We start from the raw sequence: 24,365 nt of genomic DNA, 5'->3' as shown, positions 1-24,365 counted from the left end.
TATTTGAATCTGAGACTGAGAAAAAAACAATTGTCGAGAAAAGCGATTTCAGAGGTAATCTTCTTAAAATTTCCACTGTTCTTTCAAATTTTCTTTTTAGCTTTTGTTAGCACCCCATGGCTAGGACTAGAGGGAGCGACTGTGTTGCCTAGAACATCCCTTTGCGACATCGTGAAGCGAGGAGTCCAGTGGAAGCTAAGGCTTACATTTGCACCACGAAGGTGGAAGAAATGAATAGAGCATTAACTGTTCAGGAAATTCAAATATCGAACTTCACTTATGATTTCTCAATTCCTGAAGGGTCAAATTGTTTGAGTGACACCAACAATAGTAGCTTTTTACTTCCACTACACGTGATAGAAGCAAGCTTTCATTTACCCCTCCATCCTTTTTTCTATATAGAAGCAAGCTTTCATTTATCTCTCCATCCTTTTTTCTATCATCTTCTTGACGAGTACAAGATAGCTTCCGGACAATTATCTGGTTTTTCATGGTGGGTTGCGATAATGTACTTCATTGAATATAGTTGGCACACTGAATGTCATTAATCGTTATTTTTTAAAATTTATATCAACTGATATAATCGAAAATGTGTGGTAGGTTTATTTTATTTCACTCCTTGTGAAGACGTGAAAACTATTATTTGGAACAGATATTTTTCAAAATTCAGTTTAATAAATGGATTGAAAGTTGAATAACTAATTTATCATTACATGAAATTTAATCATACGTGGCTAAGACAAAATATACTGAACGCCCATTCATCACATATAAGCCCGACTGGGTCTTGTGGATGGCAGTTAGATGAAAAACCCGTCAAAAACGGCGGCTCCCGAGTACCGGGGTTGTTTTCTCATTACATTATTTATTATTTTTTCCAGCCGGGGCGGGAAGGAAAAACAAGATAGTAAATTAGGAGGTGCACGCAACGTAACGAACCAAGGCCCATCCAACCCCGATGCTATCCCTTGCCTTTCTTCTAGCTTCAATTCGCACCTTGCTCTGCGAATTCTCAATCGTTCACCATCTCTAGAGTTCCAAAGCCAAACAAAGCTTTAAATCGAAAGGCAGGGATAGGAAAAGGGAAGCCATGATAACGCGATCCAATTTAGCAGATCAATTAAGAGAGTATCAGCTTCGATCTAAGCACGATTGGGCCTCTGTTTCGTTTTTCGCATCAACCTCTAATCTCACAACTTCTAGGTAATCCTAATTCCTTTGTTTGCTTTTTTTTTTTCGTTATATTTTTCTCTTCATGTTTTGAATATACGGTAGGAAATCTTTGTTTTTTTCCCTGGTTTTGATTCGACATCTTTGTCTGTAAGTGCTTTCCGTGATATATATTTTTTTTCACTTGAGCTTACTTAGATAGGATAGGCTTTTATAGGATAATTTGGTTAAAAATTCAGATGTGGAGATTATGAATATTTTAATTTTGAAATGTATCTTTCGTTTCATTTTCTCAATCAATTCACATACTAAGAATTGGTGGAAAAAATACCTTCAAAGACTCGTAATAGTAATAGTAGTCGTCGTCGTTAAATTATCCGTTTGACTATAGATAAAAACTTCAGGTGGCCAAACAAAGATAAATTGACTGGATTTTCTTATAAAGTGCTGTTGATTCCTTATGATGTGGATCCGAAACTTTGAAAGGAAAGAAAAAAAAATTGTTGATTCATTTTAATTTTCATCAGAAACTGATATTTAGGTGGCTGAAAGAAGCATGCTACTGGAATGGAGGGATAGAATTAGAGGCATTTCCTTGCTTAAGAAGGAGATGTTTATTGGCTTTGGTTAATTCTGTAACGACTGTTTAAATTCAACTTTAATACTGTTATACTGCTTTTGTCTTGCTAACCTTTGTTTTTCTACTCGTACTTCTGTAATTTATATTTCAAATGACCGAATTGGATGCTTGGTTTTGTAAACCAACCGTATGATGGTAGGAGTATATGGATGTGCTTAGATAGATCTTGCCACTCAATCGGCTTTTATGATTGTTTATCATGTGTATCTCTAGTTTTTCTGAGCCTCTATGAAGTATTTATAAGAGCAGAATAATTGCCAATCTGCTGGCAAATTATAGAACTGTCTCAATTTGCTCAAATTATAGGGGATTACGCTAGGAGTCTTTGTGCCAAAAGTTGAAAACAATATCTATTGGCCTTTACATTTGAGGTTTTTGTTTTACTTGTGCATGGAAAATATTCATTGCCTTGATATGTTTGTACTTTTATCCTAATTCCAACCAGTTTTGACATGATTTTAGAGTTACGATTTAGATTCATAAATTCGATGGGGAGGGAGATTGCAACTTTCCCCATTCGTTTTGGCCATTGTTGTGTTTTTTGTTCGTCTCTATCTCAGTACAAGATAAATTCTAATAGTTGTGTTTTATTTACTGTTTTCTGGGTGCAGAGTGGATGTTGTGGCCTTTGTTATATGGGAACTCGTTATATTAGCTTTTCTGGTTTTTTCAGCCGTTTCTTTATATTTTAGGCATATGCAACTTGCTTTTATTCTAGTATGCATCACATTGTTATTGCTTCTGTGCATGAAAATCACAAAGCAAGTGAGCGTGGCTGGGAAAAAGAAAAGAAGGATGCTGCTTCCATTATCTATGTAAAACACAAAATGATAATGAATTTGTTTAAAAGGAGACAGCTTGTTGTGTAATTTTGAAAATTCTCGATCATTGCATCTGGCCCATGCTCAGTTTGGTCTACTGAAATATGTAATTGCACTTGAAGCAAGCAAAGGAGTATGATTTGGTATGTTCACCTCAAATGTCAGTGAACCATGGCGAGTCTAGTTATTTGAGATGGAAAGTTGGGATGTTCTAATTGAACTATGAGTTTTAAGGTATGGTGTCTTCCTTAGTACCTTTGAGATGCATGCATGACTCTGAGTAACAATACTGGAATCGTAGTCCAGGTGGGAATGCAGTGAATAATATTTGCTTTAGTTTGTAATTTACTTAGTTTTGGTTGTAGTTTAAAAGACGTCAGAGGAAAGAACTCGGTGCTGAGTCATTGGAACATTTTTGCATGTTGGTGTATCCATACAGTTGATTTGTAACAGAACTCTAATATGCACGATTTACGGTTTCTGAAGGCGATTTGAATTCTTGTTTGAGTGGATCTGTCTATTCAAGGGGTATGTAGTTTAGTATCCACAGATTTTCAGAAAGTTAATTGAAGATATAATCATGGGATCAAGGTTTCAGGCCTACGAATGATAGGATACTCGAGCCAGTGCACAGGGACTGTAAGATACATTCAAAGAAGTGGCACAGGTTTGACATTGTTGCTTCTTTGACTCACTGGCGCGGCGATATTCAAGGTAAGTTTTGAAAAGCAAGTTCTACTATGATCATGCAGCCATTGCTGTATGAGGTTTAAAGAAGTGACTGTTCCCTTGGTGATTATGCTCCATATTGCTTCAGTAGTCACCAAGCACGGAGACGATTCCTAAAGCTCCTATCCTCGTTTGAGGCACCAATGTGGACTAAATTTGTGGGACTTATTGACTCTCACCTAAATTTGACTGGGATATGCCATGGTGATTGCTTCCAAGCTTGGCAAGAAGGGTAGTGCCACAACTGGGAGCAAAGTACAGGGATTATTCCACAACTTGAGTGAAGTACTGTGACTATTCATAAATTTGACCAAGAAACCTATAATAGACCCCTCTTAACAATAATGGAGTTCAAGCCGAAAAGTTAAACAATAATAATGGCTTAAGTTAAGCTGTTAACAATAATGTATTCACGCATATGACGTTAGAAGCTTTTGGTATTCACAAACATAAAAGCATTCATCATTTACGTATACACCCACAAATATGCGGATGTACACGTACACATACATGATACACAGCCGAATCTGAAGGGGGCAGGTGGGTGACTTTGTCCCCAAAATGAAAAATTTTCAATTTAATCTTTTTATAAATAGAGAAATTATAAATTAATACATAGTGAAATTGTACTTTGACCCTCTAAAATGAAAAAAAGAAATTCAATTCAGTCCTCTTATAAATAAAGAAATTATAAATTAATATATAGTAAAATTACATTTTAGCTCCTAAAAATGAAATAATTTCTGTTTAGTCCCTTTAAAAGGATGAAATTATAAATTAATATATAGTAAACTTATAATTTGATCTATAAAAGGTTATAATTAAATTTTGATCTGCTAAAAGGAAATTCTAGATTTGCCCCGCATACATAATAGCTTTTCAAATTTTGAAAATGAAGTACTCATGCAATTTCATTGAAAAAGAATTTAAAAATAACAAAATGAATTTCAAAAGAACATAATACATAAACAGAAAAAAAAATTAAAGTGACAATCGTATTAAACAAGATCAGAAGAAAAACCCTGAAGTAAAACAAAGTAACCTCCACTCCGAATTCTAGGAATATCCAATAAACCTTGTACATAAAAGAGTAAATAAATAAATAAATAATAACTCATAACCATTAATTCATGACGCTGATTAATTAATGCAAAATTAAGTACTAATGATATTTTGAAAATATAAACTTTGTTGGTGAAATTTTTTAATAATAAATTTAGATATATGTTTTAGAAAATATAAATTAAATTAACGTAAATATTTTTAAAAATAATTATATTCTAAAAGGAGAGTAAAGTGGTTTTTAAAGTGGGTGATTATTTTAAGGGGGTGATATGGATCTAGTCGAATTTTTGAATTCATCATAATAATTTGGTTTAGTTTTCAATTTTTCTATCATAATTTTTGGTTTTGAACTTTTAGATTTATTTTAAAAATGAGTTTATTTTATGATTTTTGAAAATTATTTATCAACATTTCAAGCATATTTCATAAATATTAAAAAGAAAAATAATCTAAAAATTTCATATTAGTTTTACTATTTTAAATATATATTTATTTTTATACAATAAAAATTAAAAATAAATTAAATAAAAATAAATTTTAATTTGATTTTGGAGTTTTTAAATTAACATTTCGTAAACCATCAAAACAGTTCGGTTTATGTTAATTTTCGATTTTTTAGTTTTTTCCGTAAGTCCTATAAATTGAAATGCATGTAATGAAAAAAACTATAGGTGAATAACTCAGTCCGTTCTACAGGCCTAACTCTCTGCAATAACCTTTTGAAGACTATTGGGCTCGAATTGGACTGTCAAACAAATAACCCATTCTCCACGCAGTAGCGCATCTATGTCCAATTGACCCAGCCGAGGCAAAACGCGTGCGTTTTAGCAAGAAATTGAGGAGTTGAACCGAAGCACTTGAAAAGCAGCGGTTGCTCGTTGAATCCGGGGGTTCCTGGTGGTGCAACGATGCAAGGAGGATCTTCTGGCATCGGCTACGGCCTCAAGTATCAGGTTCACCCTCAAATTCTCAATTCTACTATGTTATCTCGAGGTTTAAGAGCCTTACATAATTTTAAGCTGGCAGGCAAGATGCATTTCGGATGTCAAAGCAGACACGGATCATACCAGCTTCATTACGGGAACCCTCAGTCTCAGGGAAGAAAATGAGGTTTGGTTTTGCTTCTGAATTAATTTTGATCTGGTTTAAATTTCATGATCACGGTGTTTTTATTTTTTATTTTTTTACTTTCTAAATGTCATATTAGCTAATTCAACTGAAATCTGCCCAGGTGCATCTGATTCGGCTATCTTCTGGTGGAACCGAGCTCATTTGTGAGGGCTTGTTTTCTCACCCTAACGAGATCTGGGACCTAGCTTCCTGTCCCTTCGATCAACGGATTTTCTCCACCGTTTTTTCAACCGGTAGCTTCTTTGACCTTGATTTACGTCTATTTCTTCCATATTTTGGTGCACTTGATATTATCTGCCTCCAGTATTAGTTCATTGGTTTTTGTGACTTTAAGGCTAAGAGATAGAAGAACAAATAGATCCCCCTATTTAGTCCATTTCAGGAACCTTGATTGTTCTTTTCTGTATGTATTAGTTTTACTATCAGTTGAATTAGCTGTTGCAGTAAATTGTTAATTAGAAACAGCAACAAAAGTTTTGTGGCTTAAAGATGGGAGACTGGCTTGATAGTTTTTTTTTTTTTTTGTTGTTGAAGGTGAATCTTATGGGGCTGCAATATGGCAGATACCTGAATTGTATGGGCAGTTAAATTCACCACAGTTGGAACGAATTGCCTCCCTTGATGCACATGTTGCTAAGATTAATTGGTAAGTTCCTGCTTCAAAACTTCCCCTAAGTTATTAAAACTGTATATTCTTTGTATTTCCTTCTGGCCATTTTTATGAAATTTACTTTGGCCTACTTATTAACAGTGTTCTCTGGTGGCCATCTGGAAGACATGATAAGTTGCTCAGCATTGATGATGAAAATCTTTTCTTGTGGACTTTAGATTGTTCAAAAAAGGCTGCCCAGGTTAGATTCTGCATGTATTTCTTCTTAACATCCATGGTATTTGTACTAGCATGTGAATGCTCAACCTGTTGGTTTTACATTTGTGAAATTAGTACATAGTTAATATAATACCTTCCTCAAAGACACAACTGACATAAATTTGTAATTGGTAGCATTATTTTCTCACATATCTTTTAGAATCTCAATATATTTAATATCGCTTCATAGTGTCTGATAATAAATATTTTGACAATTGGAAACTTTGCATTTATCTAACTGGCAAAGACATTGACCACACATCAGTGGCTGTTATTAAAAACAAAAGTATCTAAATGCCTATCTATGTTACATGGGCTCAGCACTTTAGGGTGCCATGTCTGTATTGACATGCCATGGGTACCAACACAAAAATGTGTTGGACTCCTTGCTGTGTATTTCAACACATCAGCCAACAACATTGCAGAGGGTGTTCTTGGTGGCGGGGATGTTTTGGGGTTTCAAAGTGGTGAGAAGGAACTGAGGAAGAGCAAGTGGCAAAATGGAAATAGGAGGCAAAGCAGTATTTGTGTGTGAAATTTGGTGAAAATACGACAGTGGTTGAAGGTGGCAGATGATTATTTTAGCAAACGGTATATCTGTCCCTTAGATTAATCTGTGTCAGATATCCAAACCAGAGTCCATGTAACATTGATTGCTACAACATAGTATAATTTTTGAGTCTCTTTGTGATGCTTATTCAGATCTTATTGTGGAAATCTAGGTGCAATCTAAAGAGTCATCTGGTATGCTTCATTACTTATCTGGTGGTGCATGGGATCCACATGACATGAATGCTGTTGCGACAACTTGTGAATCATCAGTCCAGTTTTGGGATCTACGTACAATGAAGTATGTTGTCTCTGCATATCTTAGTTTCCTGATTAGTTCAAAACTGTCTAATTATTATGCTGTTGGTCATTTAATTTGGTGTTCCATTTCCCTTGTGAATTGAGTCCTTCTAAAATTCATGGACCATAATTCAAATATTTACTATTTCATCACCTGCCTTTCACTAACTGAAGAAATGAGGGTAAAGGGAGGACTAATGTCGTTGCTTGTACCTTTAACTATTTGGTTTCTTTGCAGATCGTTTTTCTTAAAATGCTTAAGCTATTGATTGCGCTTAGAGTTATGCTGTACTTGACAACAATTTTATGTATTCACAGGAAGACAAATGCAATTGAGCGTGCCCACATCCGCAATGCTAACTATGATATGAAGAAAAGTCATATACTTGTAAGGATATAACTTGAATATTTTACCATTTAACATCATCATAAAAATTTACTGGCCATTGCGTTATTGCTTTTCTATTGTCATTTTTGTTATTTCTATTGCAACCTTGATTTTTAGAATACCTTTTCTTTTGTTGTGTGTGTATTTTGGGGGGTTTGGGGGATGAGTTGGCATTTTAAAATGCTATTTTCTATCAAACAAAACTTCCATGTGAATTCTAGAACTTTCACCTGTTATACCTAGATAATATATGTATACACTGGTAATATAAATTATGATTGTCAATATGATGTGTTAAGGTTGAGAAATTGCAAGGATTTACTGGCCAATTAAGCTATACTTTGAACTTGGTCAAAGCCATGGCCAAGCACGGAACTTCCCTGTCAAAAATCTGCCATGCACAATGCACCTACACCACTTCGAATTTGCACCTGAATGATTTACATAGATGAAACTACATATCGACTATTCAGATGTTCATTCCATTTTCTAGAAGGATATTTAGCAATTTTGGATCACGCTATTATTTTTTTACTGGCATGTGGGGATTTGATGGAATGAAGTTGATCCTTTGCATTTATCCATCATAAGAGACACTCACTTATAAATGATAGCTGTTGAGATCAGTAAAAGAATGGTGAATAATATAGAAATGGTGACTGTGATTTGTGAATGCACCTATTTATGTGAGATGGTATTTCTTCTGGTTACTACTTCGAAGTTGTTATTGTCTCTTTTATCACAGGTCACTGCAGAAGATGAATCTGGGATACACATATGGGATCTTAGAAAGCCCAAAAGTCCTGTCAAAGAGCTTCCTGGACATACACACTGGTAATTGACTTGCTCCTCTTTTGTGGGTCTTTTTTATTTATGTTTAAGGAATTTTACTCTTTTTATTTCCTACTTAATTGATTTATAGCTAATTTCATTTGAGTATGCTTTGAGTTGTTTGATTCCCACTAGAAAGAAATGGGTTAAGTTCAGGTACTTCTAGTTCACTGATTGTGACCTGTTTGATAATGTTGGCAGGACATGGGCTGTCACTTGTAACCCTGAGTATGATGGGCTAATTCTGGTTCTCTCTCTCTCCCTTTCCCTCTCTCTCTCTCTCTGAGCATTCATCTTAACTAGATTAGTTTTTAGGTATGGGCATTAGGGTCTCAGTTGGACTAAACTGGTTACAAATATTCATTTGAATCAACTAGGCATATCCGTAGATACACTCTAATAGAAACTGCAAATTGTTGTTTATGGTATATTTTGGAAATTCTTGACAAGAATTTCCCTTCTGCAGAGTGCTGGCACAGACTCAACTGTTAACTTGTGGCAGGCTCCTATATCTGCAGAAGATAAAGCAACATCTGAAAGGTTGTTTTGTTAGCCCCTCTCTGAAGCTTTGCACGACTTAATGTTTTATTGGTTGATTGACTCTGATACTTTATTTATCTTTTAACAGCATAACTGAACCACTCAATCAACAGGCCGACCCATTGCTTAATTCCTACAGTGATTATGAAGACAGTGTATATGGTAGCTGTCCTAACTTCCACCTGTGTTTTATGCCATGCTTCTAAAAGATGATATAAATCTAACAACCATATTGTCAGGCCTTGCTTGGAGTTCTCGTGAGCCTTGGATATTTGCTTCTCTATCGTATGATGGCAGGGTAAGAACTTTCTGCAACTCAGGAAGCCAGAAGAAACATAGATATATAGCCCTAAACCATTAATACAAGAGTAACAGTTGTGTTGTAAAATCAATTTCATTTGTGATGGCTTTTTATTTAATCCAGGTGGTGGTAGAATCAGTTAAGCCATTCCTTTCAAGAAAATGAAATTGAAGGTGTTATTTGTTGTCCCTATGGGCTTCTACGGCAATTTTTTGTGGAAAGTTTCCAAGTAGCAACAGCAGTGCTCGAAGTGACTTGAAATGAAGAGGGGTAGCATTAGCACTCAAATTAAGTTTTTATGACTTGTGCTGGCCTGCCAGCCCGGCCACTGTATTCTTTTGTTTTTTTTTTCCTGTCGAGATAGTATATCTGCTTCTTATAATCAGGATCATCTGACATCTGTTATTTTCCGTGAATACTGAATCATGCTTTTGTTGTTTAGTTATGTTTGTGTTAATAATACATGACAAAAGTTTAATAATTGTGGAACTCTAAAGTTAAAAGCCAACAGAAAATGAAGTAAACGATATAGAAGAGTGGATTCTCCTCAAGTCAAAACTCATAAAAAAATACATTATCAGTTGAAGTCACCCCTAGTGTTCGAGGAAGCAGAAGCAGTGCATTTGGTCCAATTACAACCCATTATGCATATTGACTCGGCTTACAGATTCTTTGCACATTTATCACTATCTCATTCACTGCTTCCCACTGACAAAATTTAATAAGCAAACGCAACCCTTACAAAAAACTTACCACCAGAATAATATTCCTAAAAGTTGTGCAGTAGTCAAAGTGCATTCCAGAATTCCTTTCACAAGTTTTTTGGACGAGTTTACATGATGGGATTGATGAATTCACTTGAAGAATTGGAGGGACAGGGTCCTGCAGCAAAGTTCAGTAGTTAGCTACACAATACAACCGCCTTATTGTGCTCACTTGCAGGGAAACTAACATATCTGCAATGTTGGCTACTTCCTGTCCATTGAACTTGTGCATAATGGATAAAAACTCATGTTGTATTACCATCTTCCTCTTGGAGGAACTCCATCCCTGCAGTGCATGTAATATGTACACATCTTGTTTTTATAATCGGCTATTATAAAAAGGGGTCTCTTCTTGTTTTTACCAAACTCAAAGAAACCGCAGCTTACTTGGCCGGTTCTATTATTTTTATTTGATACAAAAAAGAGAAAAAAAAAAAACCCATAACCAAAGATATATGCATGGCTCCAGCGAAATACCCAAATCAAATTATTTCATAGCATATAAATTAGTAAGGTAGCTGTTGAGGCATTCTAAAAGCATTTTGCAGCAGTCCTGACGAAGAAGAGAGATTCCATGTTTTTGTCAGACAACGGAAGGAACTGGAGCAACAATTAACAAGGTACCAAAGTCCTCGTTCCCCACTGTGAATGAATTTAAGCATAGCCTTCAATGTTGGTTGCTGGGGAGTGGATTCCAATCACAACCAAACTAAGAATCACAAAAATTGTTCAAATTGAAGAGGACATGAGCCCAACTCTCTCTTCCTTTTATACATAAATATGAATCCACAATACTCACTCATTTTCTGATGAGTTTTTTTTTTCCCTAGTTTGGTTCCTTGTCAAATCTTAATGCAGAAAGCCACAATGAACGCCAGCTTCTGGTACGCACATCAAAATACTTTATTCAAATCTTTGACATGCTTATCCTTTTAATAAATTTTGTGCTGCATGTGACGAAATTGGAAAGTAATCAGACAGACGAAGAAAGGTGGAAGGGAAGTGGAGGAAAAAATCCTAATCGATCGAGTCAAAAGGGAATTAGGGATTTGATAGAAATGAAGAAAGAGGGCCTTCAATTGATAGATCACGCAACACTGAGATATGGGCCTATTGGGAGCAGATCTATTGATGGGCACAGTCCAACAAAAAGAGATGGTCCAGAGTTATTGATGACTCAGCTATTAGCTATTTTATTTTCTGTTATGCCAGCTGTATAAAAATAACCGTCCTGGTACGACAGCAATTTCCTTGTAAGGACAAGTAGAATTATGAAATGAAATCAGGAATTCTCTTCACAATCTTTTCACCTCTCGAACCCTATTTACTCTCTAAATACTCCAATTGATCAGTGTCATACCACACTGCATTTCTCTACCGCATAAGCTGAGAATCACTTTATGTACCCCAGCAATGACAACTTTTCATTTACTTTTTAATTTCTCCTTTGTTCCTCTTATTGCTTCAGCAACGGATATCTGCGACTTTTTTTTTTTCCAGCTTTACAACAAGTCTAAAGCTTTTGGCTCGCTGTCAATCCTAACACCACGTTCGTTCCAAGGATAATCTTAAATGGGCACCGATGGTAACAACTTTCGCTTACAACATAAAATATTTGAAGGAATTTGCAGAAGTTAAAATCTGGCGTTAGTGATGATGGATGGTGGCATTGACACGTAAAAGAATGAAGTTGGGACCAAAGAAATGAAATATCAAACCATGTAATCACTTTTACAATATTTTCAAAAGAAATGAAATATTTATAAACTCAAAGGGAGGGGGCAACTTAAGTTGCAGAAGGGGGCACAATTCCTAGTTAGGCTGGATTTTTATCAATGGATGGCAATGCTAAGCAGCAAGCTGTGCTAGAAACTTTAAGCCTCCAATAGAAAAGTTGGCGCCTCTGTTTTTGCAGCATAACCGTACTTAGATGTACTGTACTTCCTTTGTACGCCTGTAAGTTTCCCTGTCCCTGCTTTCTGGTGAAACCTAATCATCATTCTTGAGCATTCCCTACAGATGAAATTTGCTACACTTAGTTTCATCTGCAAATACAACAACAAAGAGACAGACAAAGAACCCAAAGAGACTTACATAAGCTGCTCCTCCGAGTAGGTAGTATACCACTCGCTGGTCTTGCTCCAATATTTACACCCACTAAGACTACACTGAGCAGTGAAAATAGCAGCAGCAGCTAACAGAGAAGGTGGGAACTTAAGCATTTCATATTCAACTAGGCAAAGCTCGATCATGAAAAATGACAGAAGCTCAAGCTGCAAGGTTTCAACAAACCCATCTCAGATTCAAACATTGTTGGATACTTGCATAATAGATGCAAAAATGTCAAAGTTCCTTGTCACCGTACCTTCTTGTTTGACTGAGCAGCTTTGAGAAATCTCCTCATAAACACATACGGCGTAGGAACCGATAGATTGAATTGTAAGGTGTTGATCATCAGTTTCTCCTACAAATCATTATGTCATTTCTATTTCCTATTGAGCCATCAAATCATTAAATGAGGCAAAAAAAGGGTTTAAATTACAAACCATATCAAGCACTTCTTGCCTACTGTAAGCCTTGTCAGAAATGAGAACCAGATCCTCAATAACAGGAACAGAAACTTCTTCATATTTGCAGGCTAGAAGCATGGCTGTTACTCCAACCAGCTGAAGTTTCTTCCTTGCTATTTGCTTAACTGCTAAAAACCTATCAATTAGATTGATCGTGAGATACAAGGTCTCCTCCATCAGCTCAAACTTGTAGTGAACCTGGCATCCCATTATTCTCATTAATGATGGGTTATTCATCTATAACAAGGATGTAAGGAAATTAGCTAATCATCTGTATGTTACCTCTATCAGCCAGTCAATGAGGATACCTCTCATCCTTTGATTAATATCATATTGCTGTTCCATATAATTTGGAGGAACACAACCAGTACACTGCAAAAATTAAAAAACAAGTTGAGTGAATCAACCCCAATAAAAATACTTCTTTTTAAGTTGCAATCACACACGTGAATCACCTCTGCTTTCTTGTAGAATTGGTATAAATCATCAATATACTCAACAACTGCAAGCGGATTCGTTTTATCACAATTGTCAATGTCCACAAGAGGATCATCATCATCATCCACGTCTTCCATTTCAACCTCCTGCTGCAGAGGACACATAGAATCAATGTTATTCTCTCAACTATAAAAAAAAAGAAAAGAAAAGTAAAGGAGGTTTGTTTCCCTACCATCCGCTCAATCTCCTCCATCATAGCTTCTGTGTGTTGCACAAACATTGGCACATCCGAGTTATCCACATCTATGATGCTGCAATGTTCATTTGAATCTGGCACTGACTGGATTGGTTTCTTAATTTCCTGTTAAGAGTAATTAACCACTTATATAACGTGACAGAATAATCGAGGATGATACCAAAATTTTTTTATTGTGAAAAAATGGTACCTCAGGTTCCATTTGCTGCTTGTTAGCCATCTGGGCAGCGAACTTCCTGAATTAAAAGGAATCATAAACAGAAAGGATCAAGAAGATGATATTGTTTTGGCAATCAAAAGAGACATCATTAAACTAAAAGGAGGTGCTAACCTAGTAATAGGTCTATGCTGAGGTATGGGTGGGATCTTATCACAGACTGCATTTCTTCTGACAAGATTAAAAAAATCGTTGGACAGTGATTATCAAAACTTCAATTTCATGCTGCTGAGAGAAATAGAGCAATAGAAAAAATTTATGTTTTAAAAGTGAAAAAAAAAAAAAGGTCTTGTTTTGGATCATTGAAATACCAAGACAAAACACCCCTTCCCCATATTACATAATTAATTCAAAAGGATCTACTTTTTATCAGTTCTCAGCAGTAAAACAGAGAGAGAATTTTAATGAAGTACTCACTCGGATAAAGGTCTCTTACTGACTGCACAAGGGAAAGGTGGGCCTTCAATTAGGTTCCGGTTAATAGTGCTCAATACTCTTCGATTCTGCCCAGTCGCTGCCACGAGCTTCCCTCTTTCGCCAGCATGTAAGCCCCCTTTTTTTTTATCAAAATTTTACTTTAATTTAGAAGTTCTACTTAAACATTAAAAGAAAGGGTACATAAAATGGGGTTGAGTTAATCACCTTGATTTCGGGAGGCTCCGATGACTCCAGGATTGTTTTCGTCCGATCCAGCCATTATTTCCGGTATGTACAAACAACAACAACTGCAAACAATAAGAATCCTCTTAAGATAGATATCCCCAAACTATAGAAAAAGATAATCAAGACACCCCTTTAATACAAAATAAAATTAATCCCTTTCTCTTTTCTTTTTTTTTTGTCGAAATATTTAAAACTGAAAGAAATAAAGAAAGAAGATTAAAAAAGAGAAGGAGAAATTTTCAAGAACCTTTGTGAAAAGAGTTTCCGACTAGCCGGACGATGGTGCAAAACGTCGTTCGAAGTGGGAGAAGGAGAAAGAGGTTAGTCAAAAGAATAACATGAGAGGCTGAGCAGCAGCGAAGCAATGGAAGGTATGTCTTGCACTTCTTGATCGGGCAGGTGAGGCTTTTGACTCAGAGAAAAGGAGACGCAATGAGCGGATGATATATGTATTGTCGGCACATTTTTATTTTTAAAACTAACGGCTAGCATATTTCAGCCGTTCGATTTCTAGATGGACTTTCATCCTCAACGGTAACCTTATCATGTGCTTTCAAATTTTCCCCTTCTGGCTTCTTTCCAATATGACTATACCGTTATTCTTTCTTTTATTCTATATATAAAAAACTTCCTTTTGTATATTTAGGTTATAATATGCTTTACCTCCTTGTACTTTTGTATATTTAAAATTTAGTTTTTTTTATTTCAAAAATTTAATTCTCTATTTTTATATTTAAAATAAAAATCTAATTATTAACTCTTTCAAAATTATTTTATTAATTCAATTCCGTTTTTTATAATAAAATTACAGAGTTAACATTTTTTAATTTAAAATATTATACCAACAAATTCTAATAAAACTTTAATCATAGTAATAATCGGACCTAAACTTTATAATATGAAAAATTCTAAAAATAAAAAAGACAAAGAATATAGAAACAACGTCTTTGATCTGATTTAGCAAGTAATAATATTCTGCCACGTTGACCATTTGTCTGCCGACTGATGATTTTTTTAATAACTTGTCTTTTCATTAATCAATCCTTGTTTGTTAGGGTTTAAACTTAATTAGCAGGTAGGTTTGTCAGTAAGTTCACTGACTCTTGTTTCTCCTTTCTTAATCTAATACTAATACCAATAGTGGTACTATCTTTTGTTTTTGGTATCACCACCAATATTTGATGTTTTTTTATCCCTTTTGTTTGTGAATAAATAATTATACCTTCTTTGGCTAATTTGTGCAATAACATAATAAAAATTTGATTTAATACATCATAAATATTATAATAGTTGCAATAACGCAAATATTTAAAGTTTGATAAAAAAGCGATTGAATCTTAACTCGATTAGGATTGATATTGTTATTAATGTAGGAAGACTTAAGTTTAAGTGCATTGAAGCACATTAACTTCTTATTTAAAAGTTGAAAATATATTATAAATAATTTTAAATATTGCATCAAAAGAAACCTATAATAAAATTGATATTCAAATGAGAAGATATTCTTATCAAATAAGATAATAGAATTGTATACAATAATTTTTTTACTGTTAACGCATCAATACTTTTATAACACTATGATATGGTATTTTTAAACTAGTTAAGATATGGCACTAATGGATCAAAATATTTTTAATCATTCTTTTAACAATAATATTTATATCTAGTAATTTTATAATTACCGAGTATTTAATAGACATGTCTTATTCATATTAAATTCTTTTAGATCTTTTTTGTATATGTCAATTCATATATGAAGATTTCATACATTAAGTGCTAGATCCACTAGTTTAGATAAAATTTTATTTTTCTAAAATTATTTATCTCAAATATTTTCTTTAAATAACTTATTATTTTATAATCTATTGAGGAGTCTCAATAATAATTATTAAAATAAATTCTAATCACGATTCTTTTATAAAAATATATACGGGCATGTTAGACTTTTTCAACTGTTATTCACTTAGTCAACTTTATCATATATATGTGTAAATCATATAAATATTTATACAAATGTATTTAACAATTTTTGAAAAATTCTACATGCTTCTAGCATTCTATTCCTTTAGAAATTTTAAAAGCCAATTAAATATTCATTAGACACATGTCAAATTTTCATGAACCGCTATATTAATAAATACTTAAAGATTATTGCATCAACTACAACAAAACATCATACCTTTTATAATCAATTTCAAGATTTGAAAATCCTTATATTATAAGTTGTAGTTTATACCGTAAAACTTCATTTTCTTTACTGTGTTTTTTGCAAGACTATCCATTTGTATCTTGATGAACTTATACCTTTAGATGTTTAAACTATTAGTTTAGAAACTTCATTGTTGGATATTTCTATTTTAGCCAACTATCCTATACCTATATTTCTTGATGAATTTGTATTCAAAATCCTCATTTGTTTTCATTATTTTAACAATCATATTTCATATATTGTAAATCAATTTTTATTTGAGTTCTATATCTTCTTATAATAATATAACTTAAAGATAATTTATTGAGATATCTTTATTTTCAAGTACTTGAATCAAGTTTTGCAAAGAAATCCTCGCAGCAGATTGAAAATATGCTAAATGCTATCATTCGACATATAAAAAAGCGTAGCTGCTTTTTCTGGGGTTGCACCATTGGAGCTACACCCATTAAAACAAAACCTCCAAAAGTTGCTCAAGTACCATACCTTGTTGAACTTTGAACTCAGACGATCGTGTTAAGTCCCGGTGACAATTTATCTAACGAAGGAGCCAAGCGTTTTGCAAATAAAGGAAGAATCAACTCAAGAGAGAAGAAAAATCTTTCAGCAATACTTTTGAGAGATTTTCTTATGACTCAAAATAACATACACCAGGAGAACCCTCAAAGGTAAGGGTAAACATGTTCTCAAAACTAATTGAAGAAGGTTCTCCTCAACGCTTCTTACAACAAGAAAAAATGCATCCAAGTAAGGTCTGATAGTCCTTGAGTCAGAGATATATTTGGGTTTTGACAGCAGCAGAAGAAGAGAAATACAAGACAGAAAACAAAAGAGCAAGAAGCTTGACATAATTTATTTGTTCACAAACGTGCAGCAAAAAAATAATATGCTTTATACAACTGATATGCTTGCTCATTCAATATGAAAACAGTACACTTATAATCAAAATATAACACCAAATATTCAACTAATTCCACTAATTAGCATTGGACTATTAAAACATTGCTTGTACACATGAATAAGCTGACTTATCCTTATCACCTAAACCCATTAAAACATCAACAACTAAATTCATTTTTAACCAAAATTAAATTACATTACAACTAAAACAAAAAAAATGTTGTTGCAACAACACAATTGCTGTAGCATGCGTACAAGCTATATGCACTCAACAAAATCATCATAGCAGCATGCATTTTAACAAAAACATAACATTAGCATGGTTGGCCATTTTCAACAATATAACACTGTACAATCACGAAACCTCTCTACAAACCATGAATGAAGGGGCAAGAGGAAGCCCCTTCCAACAAATACAAAGAGAAATAAAAGCCTTTCCCATTGATCGTAACTTAGCTCATTCTGTGATCTTGATGTAATTAAGAAATAATATTATAATGAAGAGATTTGAAACACAACAATAGCAACATGGTTGTCATCTTCGCTGTAGTGTTGGTGCATAATCGTTCTTCTCCTTTACTTGGAGTATTATTCGCTTGAAATCTCAAAGAATTGTTGTCTATTTTCGAAGCCAAGACGACAAAGGCAAAAACAAGAGATAAGAAGAAAAGATTTCTTGGTGAAAAACAAAGAAAGAAGATTACAGAATATGAGAAGTGACACTCTAAGAAAGCCATATTTATAAATATTTAGATGAGAAATTGAAACAACACTCAAAGAGAAATTTTTTTTTTTTTGAAAAATTCCAGTGAAAAGCAAGCACGTTTTTGGAACTAATTAATACAAAGACACAATGACAGAAGACAACAATCATTAGCTTTTAAAATCACTTTAGGCCTCACCATAACTCCTAAAAGCCTTAACCAAGATTCAAGTCAACCCAAATCCCTTTATCTTACCTTTCGTCCATGGGGACAGTTGTCATGCCCTAACAATAGAAGAACTTGGTTAAGCTCACTTTGTGGCCTTGCTAGAAGGATAACATTAATATCTCACTAGAGCACCACGTCAATAAAATGGGCATGCATATTCCCTAAAAGATATTAGAGAAAAGCTCTAGCATCTCTTAATTCATCTTCTCCCTAAATTTAATGACATATGTCTAAACTACTCACTTGATCTCCTCATGTCGATTCCAATAGTGTCTAGTTCACATTCGCTGCTCTAACATTTGCAGCTATAAAGTGAAGCTAGCTATGAAGTGAATGTTAGATTTATTAAAATAAATCTATAATAAAACTTAATATATCAATATCTCTCATGTCAAATCATCAAGAATAAATTAAGAATAAAATTAGATGTGGAAGTTAAAACTTTCTGGATATTAGGGATTTGATCCTTCCAAATTAGCACACAAGAAATTCAAAAAATATTTGCTCTCTCTTTCCTAATGATGGAATATTAGAAAAAATATCTTGTGTGTAATTTAGGAACCATAACTCTAATATTTATAATCAGTAGATATTAATTCTAATCAAATTCTAATTAACCTATCATTAATTAGAATTTGATTAGAACTCAATTAGTAGAGTATCTACACATATTTGACCCATATTTTATTTAATAATTAAAACCCAATAAAATTTTAACCAAATTAGATCACTTTTAATTTGGACAAACTTATCATAATAATAAATAATAATATGTAATTACCTTTATTATATATAATAGTAAATAATAATATGTAATTACCCTTATTATATATGTGATGAGTATATTTTTATGCATCGAGCCATCTTTCCTCCATAATTACGTCATTCATTTTAACACCGAAACAAGATAGAGGAGAGAACAAGTTGAACTCTATAACCTACACCTTACTCAAATACCACTTCTAACTCAAAAGATCATCCTTAGTGACTCCTGCGGTGAACCACCGTCTACCATCTATGTTCATTGTTCACCCTAACCCTCTCTATAACTTAACTGTTATAGCAAAAACAAAGTGACTAGAGGGTTAAAGAATCGTATTACAATGTTGATAAAAAGCTTTTTTTTTTTATCATTTATGTGCTCTCTTCTTGTATCCGATATTTATAGTTGAGTTTTACATCCATTCGTTTTGTTATAATACTTACCTTCATAAGAATCCTTTGTAACTTCTTTGTTAAAAGTGAACACCCTCGGAGACAAGTAATTGTAATTATCTCATTATAATTTTCTACCATATTTACGATTTTCTAAATCTACTCCAAGACAGAGAAGTTGTGGCTACAATTTGTTATCTAAAACTGTATCTAATAACTAATAAAAAGTTTCTTAGTTAAATCACTGGCCTTTTTTTAGATAAATAATAATATTTAAATAATATAACAGCAATATGAGATTAAATAAATCACTAAACTACCTAAGACCTTTTTAGCAGCGATTAATGTTGAGAAGGCAGTAAAAAAACTTGTCGGAGATTGAGCTTAAAATGGAAGACAAATAGCAGGAGATGCAGCGTTTATAGTACTACTTCTTTGAATTATAACCCAGAAATTGAAAACGAAAAGAAAATGACCAGGAATTTATTTGAATACAGAGAGCTGCTTACAAGTTACAATATACAACCACATAGAGCAGCACAAGGACATAAGCATAGAAGCAGAACAGAGCAACAAAATTGATAGATTACTTTCTAGCATATCAGCCGACTGCTACAATAGGAAACTTCAACCCACAGTCTTGTTTCCACCTTCTTGTGTCCTATTCTTACTACCTTCTTGTGTCTTACTCTTGCCACCTTCTTGTGTCGTACTCTTGCCACCTTCTTGTGTCGTACTCTTGCCACCTTCCTGTTCTCTGCCTCCCTCAGAGATCCTTCCTCCTCCTTGGCTCCTATTCTGGATCTTCTGCTCCATACTCACTGCCGTGTCCGGCAAGGGCCACTTCACTGGGTCTAGCCCCTGAGACATATAGCCCCTGCTTCCACGAATATAAGTAGCAATCCACGACAGCGATGACAGTCCAGTGATCCCAAATGCTCCGGAGGTCAAGAATCCGGCTATGGAACCCGCAATGAGAAAAGCAGCAGGTACCAAAACAGGGCTGAAAATAAGGAAAAGTGGGGCGGCAATAGCAAGACCTATGAGGGATCCAATAAGGCTCAAACCAGCAAGCAAGAGGAGGATGCCACCAACAGGAAGGAGGGTGGCAACCATAAGAACTTTTGATGTTGAGGGTCCATTTTCATGGAAGAAATTCTTCATGTCATCAGTTCGGCGCAATTGCTGGTGATGCTCAGCCATGGCTGCAGAGGGTTCTTTTTTTTTTTTAAAATTTTTTTCTTGTCCTTCACTGAAATGAAAATAGAATAAAAAAGGAAGGGTGAGGGAATGAGCGGATGAGTAGTGGATTTAAGGAAACAAAGGGGGTTGACGCGTGGAGTTTGACGACAGTTGTTTGATAGATAGTGTAAAGTGGTATGCATGAAAACACGTGTTCCTAAGTATCTTCTGCCGCTTTGTCGTTTCTTATAAATAGGAATAATATTTTATGATGAAGTGGTACTGCTCGACTCTTTGTTGAAATACATAGATCATTTATGCATGAACATAAAATTTTCAATCTCTTGTATTGTACAATGTGCAGCACCACTATCTGTAAAATGAATCAACTTACTGGTGGTAGGGTTAACTGATCCGCAGATTTCTTAAATATATTTTTAATTTTTAAATATTAATTAAGTATATTTGTTAAATATATTTTTAATTTTTAAATATTAATTAAATATTAATTAAGATTTCTTAAATATACTTGATTAGCTCAAATGAAGTTACGCTTACAAGAGTTTGGAGTACACATCAAATTTAAGTGGTTTATTAATTTGGACTATCAATAGAAGGTTTCTTAGTTGAAGCCGTGGAGGCCCACAATCAGCCCATTGCAATTGCAACTCAAATTATGGTTTTGCTGTCATTAATGCTCAAACTTAGGATTTAGATTAACTCTTTGAGTTGAAATAATTAATAGCGTTAATTATTTAAATCATTAACGAGGATAAAATTATTCTAAATTAAATCTTAATTTAAATATAATATGGAGATCAAAATCATATTTTGACTGAGAATAGCATCACTTCCCTAGCACAATGTATTGAATGATGTATGTTACTGCAAGCTATTGTTGCAACAATACAACCATAACTTTGACTTTGTAATTTTGTTTTAGAATAATCCTTGTTTTATAAGTAGCACAATTTCGTGGGTTTCTACTTTTCATCCTTGAAAAAATGGTGATCGAAAAAGTTGAGGGATTTCAAACATAGTCTATCTTATCCTAGTTTCTAAGAGATTGGTATATCGCCTACAGTTTTAATGAGGAATGAGCATCTGTTTGATACACTTAGAGACAGAACTATTCAATTCAAATTAAATTAACATTTTTTTAGAGCATCATTGTGAGCTTCTTGTTATCCTTTGAGAGTTGTGTCACAACTTTTAGTAGGAAAAATTGAGTGTTGGGGAGTGAATTTATACCAAGTGTATGAGGATAAAGCTGCAACAATCCCTGGATTAGTTGGGCTTAAATTAAAGCTTGTATTGTGATTCAATAGTGAGGATTCATATCTATATTATTTTTGTTACTTTATTCATCCTTATTCTTTCATTCTTTGTTGCAACAACATGCAAAACAATCCAAAAATTAGACATTATTCATTTGGTATTAGACCCTACCACCTAAATTATCTAGTGTGGTCTTGTGTTTGGTTATTGAAAAATGGACTCCATGAAAGATGGAAGCTCAACCTCATGATCACTCATACTAGATGACTCTACATATGCTTATTAGAAGGCTCAAATGAAAGTGTTATCAAGTCTATTGATGAAAAGGCTTGGAAGGCTATCTTGATTGGTTGGGAGCCTCCTTACACTATAAATACAAATGGGACTTTAGTGGTAAAGCTAGAGCAACATGGACTACAGATGAGGACAAGGCTACAAATTACAACTCAAAAGCTCTAAATGCCATTTTCAATAATGTTGATCCTCAAGCATTTAGATGTATTTCTAAGTTCGTATCTATTGAAGAAGATTTATGCTTCTCAAGATGAATAATGAGGGAATTCCTAGAGTGAAATTTTTAAAATTACAAATGCTTAAGATTAAGTTTGGAATTCTTTGGATATAGAAAAATAAGATCTTAAGGGATTTGAAATCAAAGGCACAATAGTAAAAGAGGAAAAAAATGTCAACACAATGAGAATGGATAGCTAATTCGTCCCTCACAAGCTTTTGAAATGAACCTAGAAGAAACCGAAAGGAAAAAAGTCAAGGTTGAAAAGAGTGTGTCATTGAATGCCAAAATAATTTTTGCAATGAACACTTCAACAACTATCTTTGTAGAAGATTTAGAAGAATTGTTAGTTTTCCTTTCAAAAAAAAAAATTCAACAAAGATTTTAAGAAGTTTACCAAGATGAGTGACAATAGTAGCCATTTTACAAATAGAAACAAGGGAAAGTGTAACACCCTATACCCAACCCGATCGTCGGGTCTGAGTCATGGGATACTAAATTTTTTGTTGAAGCAACGATGATTTCAATAGAAATTCAATTCAATAGTTTATATATACTATTATGTTAAATACATAATTACAACATGTTATATAATCATATTTACAAAAGCTCTTTCGATAACCTAAAACTTATTGAGGACTAAATATAAAATTTTCAAAATTATCAGGTAGACATTATGAGACTTCGCGACTTTTACAAAATAATGAGTATCATCGTGACAGAAGTCTCTATGCACAGAGATTGAGCCTAAACAAAATAAATTAACCCAATACCATGAGTGTGAAGCTAATGGCCACATTTAAGCAAAATAAATGAACACTATTAAGAAAAAAAAGTTATTTAATGTAACTTAAAGTGACAAAGACAAAAAGAGTGATAATGCAGAGCATATAACCAATTACATTGCTTTACTTAGAATAACTACAAGTATAACTGCCAATATTGCAATATGCAAATAAATAGACTTAGAATAACTACAAGTACAACTACCAATATTGCATTATGCAAATAAATAAACTCAAACATTAAATATGATAGTGATGATGATAGGGTTGAAATCTAGATAAAAGAAACTTATAGAGACATGTTGGATAATGGGATCTTATTTGTAAAGTTAATGAGAATTTACAAAAGGAAGTACTTCGTTTAAAAGGGAGAATTAAAGACTGGTTAAATTAGGAGAAGAAAAATATGCTTAATTGACATATTGGGAAACCAAATTGAATAAAATTGAGAATGAGATGGTAGCTGTAACACCCATAACCTGTATCCATCGCCAGAATCGGGTTACGAAGCATTACCGGAGTTTACAGATCAAACAGATAGAAATTTCAAACATTTCATACCATATAATATTCAAGTCATAAACCAATATTAAACTTATAACCTCATTTACAATAAATCCACAAAATAACTATTATTTAGACACCCTAGGTACATGCTGACACAAAAGATAGACATCACCAAATTTAAGTTCGGGATCGTTGTTGGATGCTGAATTGGTGATCAAAAGTTAAGTACCTAACTTGCGCACGGAAAACAAAACCGTATGCTAAGTAAAACTCATTGGTATTTCTATAATTCGAATATTAAAGACAAGATAATATAATATGCACATATTCATTATAAGCACAATTGAACATTTAAAACCATATTTATTCATACAATGACATTAGCCATTCAATACTCAAATCATAAATACATCATTTTATACCATACTCAATTCTCATCACTTGCTATATAATAGCTTTTCATAATTTGATCCACATATCATTTAAACAATAACATTATTCATTCCATATCCAATTCATGAACATATATTTCATGTATCTCATTTTCATGTTTCAATTTACTATCCCATTTTCAATTCACATACAATATCATCCAATATCAATCATAGTGCCGTTTTATTTAATTACCCCTATTAACACAACTCGAACTCGGATGGATACACGAA

At 33.6% G+C, this 24,365-nt stretch overlaps 4 protein-coding genes across 5 annotated transcripts; 2 read left to right on the top strand and 2 right to left on the bottom strand.

Annotated features, from left to right (window-relative positions):
• Nucleotides 1-774: 774 nt before the first annotated feature.
• On the top strand, nt 775-2,662 carry LOC108452994 (uncharacterized). Its single transcript, XM_017750857.2, has 2 exons — nt 775-1,203; nt 2,422-2,662. The coding sequence occupies exons 1-2, from the start codon at nt 1,091-1,093 to the stop codon at nt 2,627-2,629; spliced, it is 321 nt and encodes a 106-aa protein (XP_017606346.1). The 5' UTR covers nt 775-1,090; the 3' UTR covers nt 2,630-2,662.
• Nucleotides 2,663-5,092: 2,430 nt separating this feature from the next.
• Nucleotides 5,093-9,814, top strand: LOC108452996 (WD repeat-containing protein DWA2-like). The gene is made up of 13 exons (XM_017750860.2): nt 5,093-5,378; nt 5,452-5,535; nt 5,657-5,789; nt 6,091-6,202; nt 6,308-6,407; nt 7,147-7,274; nt 7,592-7,661; nt 8,407-8,495; nt 8,694-8,739; nt 8,959-9,032; nt 9,121-9,194; nt 9,272-9,330; nt 9,457-9,814. The coding sequence occupies exons 1-13, from the start codon at nt 5,334-5,336 to the stop codon at nt 9,496-9,498; spliced, it is 1,056 nt and encodes a 351-aa protein (XP_017606349.1). The 5' UTR covers nt 5,093-5,333; the 3' UTR covers nt 9,499-9,814.
• A 60-nt stretch (nt 9,815-9,874) lies between these two features.
• On the bottom strand, nt 9,875-14,720 carry LOC108452995 (cyclin-B2-4). 2 transcript variants are annotated; one of them, XM_017750858.2, is made up of 12 exons: nt 14,489-14,720; nt 14,221-14,303; nt 13,996-14,131; nt 13,693-13,749; nt 13,552-13,597; nt 13,338-13,466; nt 13,123-13,254; nt 12,950-13,039; nt 12,644-12,865; nt 12,463-12,561; nt 12,192-12,370; nt 9,875-12,110 (listed from the first exon to the last, which is right to left on the bottom strand). In XM_017750858.2, the coding sequence occupies exons 2-12, from the start codon at nt 14,273-14,275 to the stop codon at nt 11,972-11,974; spliced, it is 1,284 nt and encodes a 427-aa protein (XP_017606347.1). In that variant the 5' UTR covers nt 14,276-14,303; nt 14,489-14,720; the 3' UTR covers nt 9,875-11,971. The 2 variants fall into 2 exon arrangements, with proteins under 2 accessions (XP_017606347.1, XP_017606348.1); XM_017750859.2 differs by having other exon boundaries at nt 13,123-13,251.
• Nucleotides 14,721-19,891: 5,171 nt separating this feature from the next.
• Nucleotides 19,892-20,716, bottom strand: LOC108450573 (oleosin H2-like). Its single transcript, XM_017748253.2, has one exon. The coding sequence runs from the start codon at nt 20,638-20,640 to the stop codon at nt 20,065-20,067; it is 576 nt and encodes a 191-aa protein (XP_017603742.1). The 5' UTR covers nt 20,641-20,716; the 3' UTR covers nt 19,892-20,064.
• Between the last annotated feature and the right edge of the window lie 3,649 nt (nt 20,717-24,365).

This window comes from Gossypium arboreum, chromosome 5 (assembly GCF_025698485.1).
Source record: "Gossypium arboreum isolate Shixiya-1 chromosome 5, ASM2569848v2, whole genome shotgun sequence".
NCBI classification, from domain to species: Eukaryota; Viridiplantae; Streptophyta; class Magnoliopsida; order Malvales; family Malvaceae; genus Gossypium; species Gossypium arboreum.
Note: the sequence above shows the minus strand (reverse complement) of the source record. Positions and strands in the feature narration are given on the sequence as shown.